Below are 17677 nucleotides of genomic sequence, written 5' to 3'. Positions count from 1 at the left end.
CTGCGTGGCACTGCCAATGTGGGACTCTGCAAGTGCAGTGACCTACAGTAGATTTGGTTTACTAGTTGGTGGCTCTTTGCTCGTTTTTTTGTTTATGATACTCGTTCTGTCTGATTTTTTTGCTGTTTGAGGCATGGTGGAGCAGTGGTTAGCTCTGCTGTCTCAAATATTTGGCCACAATATTTGGTCCAGCATAACTGGCTGAGTTTTCCCCAGCACTCAGGGACACTTAAAAAACTACTGCTCTATTATAATCCACTGAAAAATATAACAGAAGTTGAGCTTAAGAAACAGAAAGAAAAACTGTTTTTACTCTCTGTAAGACACAATTAACACAGAACTGGCAGGAGGTCAAACAAAGACAGACAACTGTAATAAAGTCCAGAAAAGAAAAGAAAAAAGGAAAACTAACAGCAAAATGACTGAGAGTGCTCTCCACTTACTCTATTTTATCACCTCTGGTCTCATGTATGGTTCCAGATGACTAGATCTGAACCTGGGTGTCTGTGTGGAGTTTTTCTCCAGTATCCCAAAGACGTTCAGATGAGGTTAATAAGCACCCAACAACTAACACTTGGTGAGGTGAGCATCCCCAGCAACAAATTGATGCTCATTCCAGAATCCGCTCCTGGTTTGTTTCCAGTGCTGTTGGAATAACTCCTGCCTGTTGTGACACTGCACTGGGCAAAGCAGGTACAAATAATGGATGGATGAACGATATTATGTGACCTAAGTATAATAGATTGATAGATAGAACTTTATTGTCCTTAGGGAGAAATTTGGCCTTTTACAGAAGTTCTTAGAAAAAAAAAAATGAATATATTAATACAAACACACACACACACACACACACACACACACACACACACACACACACACACTGTGGTCAGAACACACATCTGAAGGAATAAAAAAGGAAGAAAACTTCGGAGTTAAATGTCCCAGTGAGGCATTACACAGGCATACTGCCATCCGTATAAAGGAGCACTACCAGTGTTTCTTCACACACTTCTGCTGAAAGTACTCAATGTTAGTGTGTCAGAGAGAGGATGTGCATCATTGTTTATAATGACACTCAGTTTTGTTTTCCTTCTCTTCTTTGCTACTACCGCCACAGGGTCCAAAGTGCATACCGTACGTAACTGATCCTGCCCTTTATAATTTGCTTGTTGATTCGGCAGGCCTTTCTTGAAGTGATGTTACCAGCACAACACAACACTGCTTGGAACATCACACTGGCCATAACTGAGTTGTAGAATATGTGAAGGACACCATCTCCTAAGAAAAAGAACATCCCTTGCGTATATGGCTCCTCTGTGTTTCAACACCAGTTGAAGCTGTCATTGATGTGGACCCCAAAGTAAATGTACAAGTACACCACCTCTACATAGTGATTGGACATGGAGGCTCTATGGTACGCATATGAGAAGAGGGCCTGGGATGGAACTCAAGATCACACCTGGCAATTTGACTGGGTCCATTACACCCTTCTGCAAAATAAATACTGAGAAGACACCATGTTTCAAGGGAAAATAACACAGGGGTGATTAGGATTTGTGATGCAACATTGTAGGGATTAAACTCATATTCTTTCCCCATTAAGAGTTTATAGTATTCACAGTATATAGGGGGGTTACGGTGTCAGAAAAGATGATAGATAAAGATTATAGATTAATAAAGTATCTATTAATAGACTTCTTATCTGGAATATTCACTTGTATAAATAGAATTCCTGTTTTTTGTTTATAACAATACATTCACTTAGAAACGATCACAAAAAATTATTGTATGGTATATGTAAATCAATGACATCAAGAAATATTAACAGGCACAGAGTGAATCTTCAGTATTTCAGTGACTCTTTAGAATACAAAGTACAAGATACTATAAAACAAGTATTTCTATATGTTCCATAACTATAAATATGTTAACTACTCTGTAAATATTTCATTTAAAAAAAAAAAAATAAAACACACACACACACAAGCAAATCATCCACAGGCCTGTGGCCCTCATCACCACCAGGAGTAGGGGGTGCCAAGATGTTTTCACACTGGAGAGCACCGTCACCTGCCTCAGCACACCCCTAACATTACATATTGTCTGATGTGGCGATTCCAGAGTTCAAACACCAACCACCCTGGCCCAGGTGCCAAGTCTTTGCCAGGCCACTGATGCTGTATTAGCACTCGGTTTTGGTTTCTGTTCAAAACCTGATTGCAACATGTAATTATGAAGACATGGCCAGCAGAATGCGACAAAAACCAAATTGATTTGTCCACTGGTGAAGTCAGGCGAAACAGCCCTGGAGCAGTTTTCAAAATAAGGTTAATCATGGCATGGATGCAGTATGGCGATGCCTTTTTGGGAATACTAAGTTGGCAGATTTCACAGCTGTCAAACAGTGCAAATGATCCGCAAGGAAAAATTAAAATTGAGACAATGCTCTTTCCAAATAACTGCATGACAGGCTGTGACAAAAAAAACTTGGTTGTTCATCTACTAATTATAAACTGTAAACACGATTAAAAAACACTACATCCAAATCTACTGTAATAAATTTTAGTATCTAGTCCAAACAGATTTTATTTTATGAATGTAATTAAGGATTACTGCAGCAAAGCCGTCATATTTTAATAAGCAAACCAAGCCCCAACTTCTCATCTCCACACACAACTGAGTAAAGCATACTAGTTAGGATTACAAGCAGCATCTCTGGCTCATTACAAAGGAATTAAAACCAAAACACAAAAGAGGCTGAATTAGTATTTAACTACTTTATTTTTACTTGTTTACAATTGATTAAAACATTCAAATGTATCACAAGTGCTAGCTGAAGTTGTAGAAAGGTTATGTGACTGAGCCAATTCTTTTATGCTAAACAGGACTTCTCAAGACCTGGGGAACTTGGGCAGATTATTGCCTAAGATAACTCTTTTTTCTACACCATCTTCATTAATGGCAGCTAACCTAATTACACCTCCACTGGAGCCATCACGTTCCATAGCCAAGGAAAGTGCTGAAAGTGAGAAAAACAGGGGGGAAAAAATAAAAACAATGAAGATGCAAGAAGACAACAATCAGTATTGTTTCAGTTCTCTAATACAAGCTTCCAACTACATTTTAATATTTTTATAAAATGCCAATATTCCTCAAAAGTAGCTTTAATTAATCAATAAATCAATTTTAATCTATTTGTCAAGAATTTACCATTGGCAGCGAACTCCAGACACTCATCTTTTGACATCCCACTGCGATATGATGCATCCACGTATCCATATATGTAGGAACTTCCTGATCCTCCAACTGAGAAGGGCTGTCTGACCATCATCCCTCCCATAGGCACTGTGTATACCTGTAAAGAACAAACAGGCGCACACATCACCACCAAATAAATTGAAGACCCCTTCAAATCTTTTGCTAAATAGCTAATGACTTCTCAAATCAGTTTACTGACGCATAAAATATTTTACACACTGCAATTTGACATTAATCTGTCCTAACATAAGGAACAACTACCAAGAGATATTGTGAAACTGTCCACAACAGAGAAAATGTTTAAGTTGTTTTGTTATTTTTTTGACTTAACTGGATATGATGGAAAAATAATCTTAATATATAATTCGCCTGCCTCCTCACTCACTCACTCACGTCCGTCCAAAGCTGAATGCGCAGTCGCCCGAAAAACCTTACAAGACCGACATCCAACCCCAACATCGCGGCAGGCGGCAGATTTACTGCCGCAAAAATTCAAAGAGAAAGGCGACTTCGATTAAAGCTCTTAGAGGCCTGAAAGGTGATTTCGACTACAGCTCGAGGCCTAATTACGCATTCTGATTCAATTACGCATTCATTCAATACACCTATATCAGGTTTGTGGTGCTTATACTTATTACTATTCCATATTGTACTGGAACATTCATCATTCAATATTATACTATAGGCCTGGAAAATTCATCAACTAACAGTACAAGCCTGTACAGTAATGAGTAAAGCGGACTACAATCATTACAAAACAACTTCTTCGTTACTTAGTATTTGTTCTTCATACACTGCTGACACAAACTCGTGCCAGTTTCATCTTACATTGTCGAAACGGGCTCTTTGTCTAGTTTGAAATAAATCACATTCATCCCCTTTCATTTAAATATGGCATGTTTCATACTGAAAGTGTCCTAGCCTGTACAGAGTGAGAAACAGTACACAAATACATTGATTTGAAAGGAAATAAAAAATGACATTGTTTTCCAAAAATATCCAAAAACAAAACACAGGAGATACAGGTAACAATTCAGACATTGGCTGTCAAAAGGAAAAAAATGCTTCCTTGGAAAGAACAAACATCAGGATGTTCAGAGTAATTATTAACTATTTCCAGCTAAAAACATAGACATGGAGTATAATAATCAGTAAAGGTTATTGATTACCTGCCCACCAAGTCTTTTGTCCCATCCAGCAACTATGATCCCAGCCATCAACTCCTCTCGGTACTTGTAGCACATATCCTTGAAGAGATTGGCAGCAGTCTGGACAAGTGGTGGCTCATCAAGCTCAATGCTAAGTATAAGATGGTGGAAGGGAGGGGTACAATAAGACCAAAAATATCAGGTCAAAGTATATATCAAGTACCTTCATAATGCAAACAAACATAGCCACAGCTGACAAAGTTTTAAACAGAAATGGTCACAAGCTTTTCAGAATGTCTACCTGACCTCGAGAATCTTTCACCTCTTTATTATTAAAAAAGAAAAAAAATTGTCAGCCTCTGACTGTACAGTTATTGTGCTATAACTAAATTACACTGGTAGAAGGTGATCCTTTATGTCAACTTAGATAGCTGCATTGCTCCTTGTTTTGTCATCTGGGTGTCAAGTATCTTTTTGGTTTCAAAATTTTTTTTAAACAGAAGATTCAAAATTTCATCATAGAAGTGGATTTTCTTAAGTGCAACTTGGCAGAAAAGTACATGAAGACAGAATGTGTGTATACATCAATAAAAGGTGGCTGTTTCAATGACCACAAAAATTTGGGAACGTTCTTATTTGTTTGGTTTATGTACTACCAGATGGTAGGGCTACAAGAGCCACATCTTTGGTAGTGGATTGTATGTATGGGCAATTAATTGTATTTGAACAATATACTAAACTAGGGGGCTCTGCTCCCTGCTCACTTCGCTCGCCCACCCCCGGGTTTGGTTTACCAGATATAAAATTTAAAGAGATTGTTATTTTCATGGGAATTGTTACATATGCATTATTTACACTTTTACTTTAAAAGTTTTGTAAAAACAATATTGTACTTGTCCTTTATTTCTGGCCCGGACGTGGTTAAATCTCTTTCTCGCAGGACGTATAATGCTGCTCGCATTGTGAATGGGGGGTGGCTGAACGCACGCTAAGGAGACAGGCTGGATCATCGGCTGGCTTATTGCTGCTACTGGCAAGCGGCATATTCTGCTTGTTGTTGTTTTAAGAGCTGGGAGCACATGAAGTGTGTCTGCCAAAATCATTCCAACAACTGCTAGGTTAGATGTCCGTGAACTTGTTATAATTGTTGTCTCACTGCCTTGTCTTGTGTGACATTGAAGTGTCTCTCGCGGGATGTCAAATTGTCTTCCGAGAAGATCATGTCTTGTCTCCCTTCCAAGGTTTTTTTTTTTTTTTTTTAATAATAGAGAGATGTGCAACCATTTACAGGGTGCGCACAAAGTCTGTATACCCCTATCTTTAGGAGCATTTACAGGAATAACCATGACAATTTGGTTCGTGTGGACATCAGCCCAAGTCTTCCCGGTATTTCGAGGTGTGTTTCCGACATCCTGTCTGGTGCTGCCACCTGCTGCCGTTCAAGAAATCGCAACAACGTGGCGGTTGTTCCAAGACGAAGCAATGGGCGACACAAGTGTTTTCACGATTGAGGAGTGTTTTGTGGCCACTGTGTGGGTTCATGAGCAGCCCGTTACTGGGATATCGATCAAAAATGTCATGGATGACTTTGTTGTGCGTTTTGGGAAGGCATCGCCGACAAAGAGGACGTTGTTGCAGTGGGAGAAGAAGGCTTTTGCCACGGGCAGTGTCCGAGATGCACCGCGAAGTGGAAGACCACCCACATGGCATGAAACATGTGCAGATGTGGCAGAGTCTGTCCAACAATCCCCAATGAAATCCACTTGTAAAAGTGCTGCTGAGTTGGGAATAGCAGAATCGACAATGCGAAAACACATCAAACAGGACTTGCAAATGAAATGTTGGCGTCCATTGCCCGTTAACGAGTTATCAGTTGCTGACTTGGACAGACGTCAGGAAGCTTGTGATCTGATGCTGCACCAATTTCCAACAAATGCTGAGAAGGAAAAGGTTATGTTCTCTGACAAGTGCGAGATTTATCGCAGCTCCCGCAATCAAAACGTGTTTTTCTTTGAAGAATTTGAGCATACCTCACCACATGTGATGATCTGGGCCAGAATGACAACACAGCATTTGTTTGGCCCTTATTTTTTTGATGGTTCTGTTAACCAAATCAGTTATCTGGAAATGCTGAATAGCTGGCTCATCCCACAACTGAGAAACCAGGGCGTCCTTGACAGTGTTTGGTTTCAACAAGACGGGGCACCTGCCCATTTCGCAATCACCGTGCTTGATCGCCTCAACGATGTTTTTGGGAATCGTTGGATTGGACGAGGATCAAACAACAATCCCGCTCCTCTTCCGTGGCCTCCGAGAAGCCCTGATCTCACAACTCCAGATAATGCACTCTGGGGGTTTATCAAAGAAGGCGTGCGGAAGCGCCGTTATTCATTGAACGATGAACTGAAACATGTGGTTCGCGCAGCATTCCAGAAAGTCACCCTGAAAATGTTGCAGAACATGAGCAGGTGTACCTGGCGGCGCATTCGGCCATGCAGATATCATGGAGGGACCCATACAGATGTTTTGGATTCCTAAGAGGTAACCTTTAGCTTTCAAAATCCTCCCAAAGACAGGGGTATACAGACTTTGTGCGCACCCTGTACAATCACATTTTTAATCACTGTCATGGTACTATTAAAAATGAATATACTTCCATATTTAAACTACCTTTAACTATGATCATACTTCATTCCACCTATTTCCCACATAATATCCAAAAGCAGCAAACATTTTTTAAAAGTTAATATATGGACAGAAGGTATGATGGGAACTTTGAAAAGAGGCCTTTTTTGTGTACCGACTGGGATTTTCTAATTAACAGCAACTCAGCTTAAGTGGACTTGCTCACACCCTGCAATAAGAAAAATAATTTCAGATGGACTTGGACAGGATTCAGATTTGGGCAGATACAGAAAATAAAACGTTTCACACATAAAACGCAAAAAGTCTTTTGGGATAAGCACACATGTACTAGCTTTGCAGACTGATCCATGGTACTGTGCTGGAACATATTATGGACACAAAGACACCAAGTTTGATGATAACATCTGAATAAAGGAGAGTACGACCAAGAACAAACTAGGTCCATGTAAAACTAGCTGATCACAAGAGGCTCATCCCTTTCAAATAATGAATTAGTCTACACTATATACTATATACTTAGATATAAACAGGTAAAATGCAGATTACTGAACCATTAAACACCACACAGTGTACAGTATATCTACATCTCTCCATGTTTAGAACCAGGAAGCTTGTCAATCTTGCAGAATGTGTCTGTGAAATCACACACTGCATTGCACTGCTACAAGAAGAAGCCTATTTTTTTAAAATAATAAACAGAGCTCATGAAAACGTTTAACATGAAAAGATTAAAGGCTAGTCTCATTTTGTCGGCAAACAAAACCAGAGGGCATCAGAGAAAAAGTGAGCTGTAAGTGAGTTCTGTGCCCTTGTATTGTGAAAGCAGGGTGGCTCAACCACTGCCAATATGGATTTGTTTATATACTGTCTTATTTTTAAATATATATTGTTTCTAAAATCCTTGTGCTGTAAATAAACAATACTGCCTTATATGCAGCTTTTTTCCTATCACATAAATGGTAATGCAGTCAAACAGCTCATCAATTAAACAAATTGTTTTTTTAAAAAAAAAAAAAACAAGGTTCATTGGTATTGCTTAGGAATGGTAAAGATGTAAATTAATTCACCAACATACTCAACATTAAAATCCCAGAAGTCAGTTCAATGAATACCGAGGGACTGTGTGTTAGAATACTGGAGAACCTAAGGCAACTGCCCTGCCTCCCTTCCTTTTCAACCTCTATACAACAGACTTATAGTAAATATCAGCAGTTGCCACCTCCAAAATAGGCTGCATGAATAATGGAGATAAGTTAGATGACAGGAAGGCTGCGGAGGACTTTGTCTTGTTGTGCAGGGACAACAATCTGAAACTCAACATCAACAAGGGAAAGGAATTGGTGGTGGAGCTCCAATGTGCCAAGGAGCCTCTGAGACAAGTCACCATTCAGGATGAGGATGTGGAAGTGATGCAAAGCTACAAGTACCTGGGGGTTCACATAAACAACAAACTGGAATGGTCTGACAACACAGAGGCTCTGTACATGAAGGGCCAAAGCAAGGACACTCAGACTAGCCACATTTCAGGAGGAGGATGGGGAAGTGGCAAAATTACAAGAACTTGGTGGTTAAACTATATATATATATATATATATATATATATATATATATATATACACACACAGTGAGGAACATAAGTATTTGAACACCCTGCAATTTTGCAAGTTCTCCCACTTAGAAATCATGGAGGGGTCTGAAATTCACATTGTAGGTGCATTCCCACTGTGAGAGACAGAATGTTAAAAAAAAAAAAAAAAAAATCAGGAAATCACATTGTATGATTTGTACAGAATTTATTTGTATTGCACTGCTGCACACAAGTATTTGAACACCTGGCAATCAGCAAGAATTCTGGCTCTCAAAGACCTGTTACTCTGCCTTTAAGAAGTCCACCTCTACTCCACTTAGTAATCTTAATTAGTAGCACCTGTCTCAGCTCTTTAAAGACACCTGTCCACCCCACAGTCAGTCAGACTCCAACTACTACCATGGGCAAGACCACAGAGCTGTCCAAAGACACCAGACAAAATTGTAGACCTCCACAAGGCTGGAAAGGGCTACGGGGCAATTGCCAAGCAGCTTGGTGAAAATAGATCAACTGTTGGAGCAATTGTCAGAAAATGAAAGAGGCTAAAGACGACTGTCAGTCTCCCTCGGACTGGGGCTCCATGCAAGATCTCACCTCGTGGGGAATCACAGATGATAAGAAAGGTGAGGAATCAGCCCAAAACTACACGGGAGGAGCTAGTCAATGACATGAAGAGAGCTGGGACCACAGTTTCAAAGGTCACTGTCGGTAGAACACTATGCCGTCATGGTCTCAAATCACGCATTGCACGGAAGGTTCCCCTGCTCAAGTCATCACATGTCCAGGCCCGTCTGAAGTTTGCCAATGACCATCTGGAAGATCCAGAGGAGGCATGGGAGAAAATCATGTGGTCAGATGAGACCAAAATAGAACTTTTTGGTCTAAACTTCACTCGCCGTGTTTGGAGGAAAAAGAAGGAGTTGCATCCCAAGAACACCATCCCTACTGTGAAGCATGGGGGTGGAAAAATCATGCTTTGGGGGTGCTTTTCTGCAAAGGGGACAGGACGACTGGACTGTATTAAGGAGAGGATGAATGGGGCCATGTATTGTGAGATTTTGAGCAACAACCTCCTTCCCTCAGTCAGAGCACTGAAGATGGGTCGTGGCTCGGTCTTCCAACATGACAATGACCCAAAGCACACAGCCAGGATAACCAAGGAGTGGCTCCGTAAGAAGCCTATCAAGTTTCTGGAGTGGCCTAGCCAGTCTTCAGACCTAAATCCAATCAAAAATCTTTGGAGGGAGCTGAAACTCCATTTGCTCAGCGCCAGGCCCGGAACCTGACAGATCAAGAGGAGATCTGTGTGGAGGAGTGGGCCAAAATCCCTGTTGCAGTGTGTGCAAACCTGGTCAAGAACTATGGGAAATGTTTGACCTCTCTAATTGCAAACTAAGGCTTCTATACCAAATATTAACACTGATTTTCTCAGGTGTTCAAATACCTTTGTGCAGCAGTGCAATACAAGTAAATTCTGTACAAACCAAACAATGTGATTTCCTGAATTTTTTTTTTTTTTACATTCTGTCTCTCACAGTGGGAATTCACCTACAATGTGAACTTCAGACCCCTCCATGATTTCTAAGTGGGAGAACTTGCAAAATCGCAGGGTGTTCAAATACTTATGTTCCTCACTGTATACAGTGCATCCGGAAAGTATTCACAGCGCATCACTTTTTCCACATTTTGTTATGTTACAGCCTTATTCCAAAATGGATTAAATTCATTTTTTTCCTCAGAATTCCACACACAACACCCTATAATGACAACGTGCAAAAAGTTTACTTGAGATTTTTGCAAATTTATTAAAAATAAAAAAATTGAGAAAGCAAATGTACATAAGTATTCACAGCCTTTGCCATGAAGCTCAAAATTGAGCTCAGGTGCATCCAGTTTCCCCTGATCATCCTTGAGATGTTTCTGCAGCTTAATTGGAGTCCACCTGTGGTAAATTCAGTTGATTGGACATGATTTGGAAAGGCACACACCTGTCTATATAAGGTCCCACAGCTGACAGTTCATGTCAGAGCACAAACCAAGCATGAAGTCAAAGGAATTGTCTGTAGACCTCCAAGACAGGATTATCTCACAAATCTGGGGAAGGTTACAGAAAAATTTCTGCTGCTTTGAAGGTCCCAATGAGCTCAGTGGCCTCCATCATCCGTAAGTGGAAGAAGTTTGAAACCACCAGGACTCTTCCTAGAGCTGGCCGGCCATCTAAACTGAGCGATCGGGGGAGAAGGGCCTTAGTCAGGGAGGTGACCAAGAACCCGATGATCACTCTATCAGAGCTCCAGAGGTCCTCTGTGGAGAGAGGAGAACCTTCCAGAAGGACAACCATCTCTGCAGCAATCCACCAATCAGGCCTGTATGGTAGAGTGACCAGACGGAAGCCACTCCTTAGTAAAAGGCACATGGCAGCCCGCCTGGAGTTTGCCAAACAGCACCTGAAGGACTCTCAGACCATGAGAAAGAAAATTCTCTGGTCTGATGAGACAAAGATTGAACTCTTTGGTGTGAATGCCAGGCGTCACATTTGGAGGAAACCAGGCACCGCTCATCACCAGGCCAATGCCATCACTACAGTGAAGCATGGTGGTGGCAGCATCATGATGTGGGGATGTTTTTCAGCGGCAGGAACTGGGAGACTAGTCAGGATAAAGGGAAAGATGACTGCAGCAATGTACAGAGACATCCTGGATGAAAACCTGCTCCAGAGCGCTCTTGACCTCAGACTGGGGCGACGGTTCATCTTTCAACAGGACAATGACCCTAAGCACACAGCCAAGATATCAAAGGAGTGGCTTCAGGACAACTCTGTGAATGTCCTTGAGTGGCCCAGCCATAGCCCAGACTTGACTCCGATTGAACATCTCTGGAGAGATCTTAAAATGGCTGTGCACCGACGCTTCCCATCCAACCTGATGGAGCTTGAGAGGTGCTGCAAAGAGGAATGGGCGAAACTGGCCAAGGATAGGTGTGCCAAGCTTGCGGCATCATATTCAAAAAGACTTGAGGTTGTAATTGCTGCCAAAGGTGCATCGACAAAGTATTGAGCAAAGGCTGTGAATACTTATGTACATGTGATTTCTCATTTTTTTTATTTTTTAATAAATTTGCAAAAACCTCAAGCAAACTTTTTTCACATTGTCATTATGCGGTGTTGTGTGTAGAATTCTGAGGAAAAAAATGAATTTAATCCATTTTGGAATAAGGCTGTAACATAACAAAATGTGGAAAAAGTGATGCGCTGTGAATACTTTCTGGATGCACTGTATATATACATACACATATATACTGTATATATACACACATATATATCTATATACATACACACATACATTAGAACAATCTAGACGGAAACAGGCCATTCAGCTCAACAAAGCTCGCCAGTCCTATCCATTTAATTCTTCTAAAAGAACATCATGTCTAGTTTTGAAAGACCCTAAACTGTTACTATCTGCCTAACTGCTTGGTCACTTATTCCATATGTCTATTGGTTCTCTGTGTAAAGAAAAAACCTTCCTAATGTTTGTGTGAAATTTACCCTTAACAAGTATCCACACATACATACATATTATATATATATATTTATCAATTGATTGATAAATATATATTGGCTGTATTTTTGTCCTGTGAGTATGTATCCTTGCTTTTTATGTTTCTGAAGCTGTATTTATCTGAACTTCCCCATGGGATTAATAACGTTTAACCCAATTTAAAAAAACAGAATTGTGATGTGGATGTCCAAAAGAAATATGAAAATGTCACTTATATTTTATAGCTTAAGCATATTTTTATAAATGTGTGTAACAATGTATTATGAAAAACTGTTAACAATTAATAAAAAAAATGTACCTTAAATACTCTGCATTACATCATCACGGCTTTAAGAAGCAAATTATCTTCCTGCAAGCCATTTCTTACCTGTGAAACCCTAGTTGATATGCGACGGCATCTGCTATTGCCTGTGTGTCAGCAGCTGAACCGGAACGGCAGCAGTAGATATAATCATGAATCTTGGTAAGCTTGTCTGTCACCCTGTTAGCTATATAGGCCCTGTAGAACAAAAATAAGGACAATGAAAATTTAATCTTAAAAGAGTTCTTTACAAAAATAAACTAACAGAAAATAAGGACTAAGATGAATTAATGTGCTTTTACTCATGAAATAATTTGTACAAGAATGACAAGATAGAATGAGCACACTAGTAAGTCATAGAGTAAACTAGATTCTAATTTAGAAAGTGGCTGGAGCAAAAATCCATAGCTACTGTAATTCTCTAAAGACTGACACTGAGGACCCCTACCTTAAGCCTAAACAGCAAAACTGCCAATGTTAACACTTAAAAGGTATATATGGAAACACATACATACAATTTGAAGAGTTCCTTAAAAGTTAATGTAATGCAGGCAATTTTATTATTTACATCCTCCTAAGCTATAGAGTGCATCTTCTGCACCTTCAATGCCTGATTTTCAAATTCAAAGCACTTAATTTCAATTTAAAAAAATCTGCCTTGCTTCTGGACTGCACTTTTGCTTTTAATAATGCTAATCACAGTAACTTCCTGAAACATCTAAAGAATTGTGGTAGACTGAGATAAAAATACTATTTTGGACATTATCTTACCTTTCTAGCTACCTCCTTGCAAACTGTTGAGCCTCCTGATACTCTGTACGCGGCCAACATTTCCGGTTGACTGAATTTGTCAGAAGATTACACCCCATTTCTCCAGGTTGCAAAACTGTAAAGGATGATTAGGTTTCCCTCCTTTGTTTTGTTTGCAATTTCTCATTACTGTACAGTTATACAGTATCTATCTAGACTTTTTTAATTCTGTTACAATCCTGCAGTTTTTTTAGATGAACATCTCGTTACATAATCCCACGTTAAAAAAAATGTAAATTAATATATGAGCCTTTGCCACTCTACATAAAGTTTTATAATCTCCTTTACTCAGCTTCTTTAAAAATCATTACCCACCGTATTTAAAGAATCTAGGTCTCTCCCTGAATTTGCTAATGTAGAAGCCATAGGGGCAAAACTTTACACTTTACTACTAGATGTGGACTCATTTCTTTATCAAGATGATAGTTAGTGAAAGGAACTAAACCTGACTTGGAACTTAATTTTGCAAATGATACAAACAGTAACATGGTACAAAGCACAAATGCAACTTATTCTCAAACTATATCTTACCCAGTGGTGGTCCGAGAGTCTGCACCAATTACAACACCCCCATCAAATTCAACTGCCATGATTGTAGTCTGAAAAAAATGTCAAATTTGTTACAGCATGAAAAGTACAGTACTATCACTGACATAGACAATAAAATGTTTGCTTGAAATACAAGTTGTGATACTCTATCTGAAATTAAGAGTGTGTGATTTCAAAGCATTTATAATCACAATTTTAAAAAGTATGAGTTATTGTTTAGTGCTGCCACCACCTTACACAACAGTGTGGAATGTACCACAACATCCCATGTGAGCTTGTTCAGCTTCTGTCAGGGCAATCTTTACTGAAAAGTCGTACAATTGGGCAAACTTTAAGATGTGCCTTAACAGTAATATATCTTCATTAATAATTCTGCCTTCAGCTACATTGTTAAAATGTATATGGCCTTACATGAAACACAAAATTTCAAATAATCTAAAAGGAGTGATAAATACATAATTATACCAATCGAGCTGTACTTTCAGGTAAGTACATATGTAAAAAGGAAACAAAAAAAAAGCTATAAAATTCTTTCAATCTGTAGTGTAAAGATTTATATTTAACAAACATGTTCTAAGAAGCGGAAACTGCACACCCTAGTATTTGTAAAGCATGTTGTACAGTGAAAAGCAAGCTGTTGGCAAATAATTTATGCTACACAAGACACCAGCACAAGGTAGCGCAAAGCACACGAAAAAGCAACAAGAGGTTTTTCATTACAACGTGCATCCTGATTATTTCTGCTAGAAAACAACTACTGTAGCCTTTTCTTATATGGCAGTATTTCTAACATTACACATAACAATTATGATAAAAATATGTTGGGCAAAGCACTGCAGCATTACATTTAGGGGCTCATTATAAACTTCCCATGTTTGCGGAAGTCCCCCATTATGTGGTTTTTGATTGCTGGTGTAAGATAAACAAACACTAGCACACTAGAGGATGGAATTGACTAAATATTGTTTAAAAGTACAAAACAATTTATCCGTGACAGTGGGTGTGTGCATGAGCGGGCCTGGTGATGGACTGGCATTCTGTGCTGCCAGAATAGGCTCCAGCCTATAGCAACCCTGTAGTTAATAATTATCTGTGACAATTTTGTTTGGGTTGGCTCTACAGCTTACCCCATGTATATGTGGGAACATGGTGTGTCTGTGGTCACAAAGGCAAAATTTCAACCTTAATCAGTCAGTTTCTACTGTTGTTCTGTAAGAGTAAACATGGCTGCTCCACACCCTTTTGGCACCAAAGAAGAGCAGCGAGTGGTGATCTGCTTTTTATAGGCAAAAGTATACCAGAGGTAGAAATCCTCATTGGTTCATCAGAATCATGATATGGACTTGGTCATTGTGGTTATCATTACTGGACGTGGATAGGAGTCCAGGGCCTTCTTCATGTTTAAAATCTGTTCTACCATTGTTTAACTTCTCCATGCATTTGTAAACACTCTGCTGGGGTAAAACAATTTCTTTAAATTGTGCAGAAAGCCTTCTATGGATATTAGCCTCTGGTACACATTTAGCTTATAAAAAGTGGAACAAAATGATGGCAAAATTGCAGACAATTATTGACTTACTCTTGTATAATGCAATAAGCTGCAAATACCCTATTAACTATGAAATCTGAAACAGATACTATTGTTTACTTATCAGGTTTAGTATAGCACATATCTGTTATTGTACACACTAAAACCTACAATTACACAATACTCCAAAGCAGGCATCTATGATTTGTTAAACTCATTTTGATATTTTTCATAAATTCAGGGATAACAGCGCAGAAAGCAACATTAAACTAAAAAACAAAAAACTACATTAGTGATGCAGGTTTTAGAAATTAGTAGGATCAAGTGCAAATTAACACTACTTAAATCACTGTAACTAACTGCACATTTTACAAAAGAGCAGCCAGAAGTTTTTAATAGTAGACCTGCAACTACAACTGACTACACCTACCATGTACTTTGCTAGGGTAGACTGGAAACTAAACTATTATATTAACTGAGCAGTACAGTCTCTATAACATTCTTTACAGACTGACAAACCGAGTCCTTGAAAATCACAGTTAATGCAGATTCTCTATCAGACCTATTTAATTTAAAGCTAGTTCCAGTTTTTTTGTCATTCTGGTGTGTTTTCAGACCTTAGTGTGCAGGTGTATATATTTATGTATTGAGCTTCTGTTAAAAAAAAAAAAATCCCCTGGGGGCAAATCTATCTATGCGTTCACTTAAATGTAATTATAGTCCTATCATTCTAGTATGGCAAACTATAAAAGACACAAAGATATATAAACTATATAGACATCAACACATGTTGTGGATAAAACCTCAAATATTTAATTCGACCAGTTGATGAAAACATACAAGTGAACTATACAGGAAACTAACTGGTTACTTGTTAGTTACTGGCAAATAGCTATACGAAAAAGAACTAAATAAATAAATAGAGAATGCAGCGTTCAAGTGTAAAAGACACAATTATAGGTTCTGGATCTTGACAAGCGTGTGAAGTTACAGAGAATCTGCAAATTCGATTTGCAGCAAAAATGACTTTTAAATAAGAAATTGGCTGGAACAAAAACCTCTAACCGCTGTGCACTTCTGGAATCATAAGACATCCTCTTTTTTCTAAATATCTGGTGTTGTATGGAAGAAGATGATCCGCTGTGGCAACCCCTAACGGGAGCAGCCGAAAGAAGATGAAGCCATTAGGCTGTAGATTTAGGTTCCAAAGGATAAAGAGCAGCAGATGCAAGAACTCTTATTCCTATATCTACAAGCATTTTGAATTCTGTTACTCGAATGGATGCTGCTGAATTCTTATTTTGTATACTGTTAAAATTAATTAGTTTTCTCTGTACTAATCTTGCGCGTGCGCATTTATGATGACACTGGTTTCAGTTGTGTCTTTGCGTATTTTCTTGTACCTGTTTAACAACGTATTATATGCCGTACTTTAAATGTACGGCCGGACTAATAATGTCTACTTAACCTGCCCTAACATAACCACTACTTTACAAGAAAATTACAAGAGCTAAGCGAACTTGTTAACAGGACCACGAACATATTAACATCACAGTTACAAGCGACGGATCCCAGGCATGAACAGACAGAGCATCTCTAGAAAATAAATACTTTCGTTCTGCTTCCTTTTAATACGTGGAATCCTGGTCAGCCCTCACCTCCACATTACAATATATGAATGTGCTAAATCATGGTATGGCGGCAATGCAGCCTTCCTATCTTCTACTCCTTGCTCACGTTCACTAACGTCAACACGGTAGATACCCCGTCACCCTCAACTTTCTTACCCCAGTGCTGACTTCCTCCCGAAGCCATTCGGGGAACATATTGCTACCGTAAGAAAGCCGAGGAGCTCCTCGCGAGCCTGTCAACAAAGCCGCCATTTCCGTCGTTCTAGCAACTTCCTGTGAGGATGACGGGATGGCTCGTTGCGTACTTCCTATCACGTGCCTAAATCAGCGCTGCTCCGCCTCCTTCTCCTCCAACCTAGACGGACTGTTGGCGTGAAAAGATTTGGTTATAACTGGAATAATCGTGGTATTTTATTTCAAGATAAATACAAAATTTTAGATGCTGGTTCAATCATAATATTTTGTTTGTTACACAGTTACTCAATTCAGAAGGTAATTTTGAGGTTACACAGACTTATTTTCAGTTACTTATTGTTAGAAATGCTATCCTTCAAACTGTAGTCATGCTTGCATCTGCATTATTAACCAGAATAAAATTAAATCAGAAATTTCAGTAGGGATTTTTGTTAAATAAGTTCTTGATGGTCTTGTAATAATA

At 39.1% G+C, this 17677-nt stretch overlaps 1 protein-coding gene across 1 annotated transcript; it reads right to left on the bottom strand.

The window, feature by feature from the left end:
- Window positions 1–2762: 2762 nt before the first annotated feature.
- On the bottom strand, window positions 2763–17338 carry LOC114648864 (proteasome subunit beta type-6-like). The gene is made up of 6 exons (XM_028798146.2): window positions 17176–17338; window positions 13843–13910; window positions 12568–12699; window positions 4428–4557; window positions 3211–3355; window positions 2763–3019 (listed from the first exon to the last, which is right to left on the bottom strand). The coding sequence occupies exons 1-6, from the start codon at window positions 17269–17271 to the stop codon at window positions 2892–2894; spliced, it is 699 nt and encodes a 232-aa protein (XP_028653979.1). The 5' UTR covers window positions 17272–17338; the 3' UTR covers window positions 2763–2891.
- Window positions 17339–17677: the final 339 nt, after the last annotated feature.

This window comes from Erpetoichthys calabaricus, chromosome 3 (genome assembly GCF_900747795.2).
Source record: "Erpetoichthys calabaricus chromosome 3, fErpCal1.3, whole genome shotgun sequence".
Lineage (NCBI taxonomy): Eukaryota > Metazoa > Chordata > Cladistia > Polypteriformes > Polypteridae > Erpetoichthys > Erpetoichthys calabaricus.
This window is presented reverse-complemented; position numbering and strand designations above follow the sequence as displayed.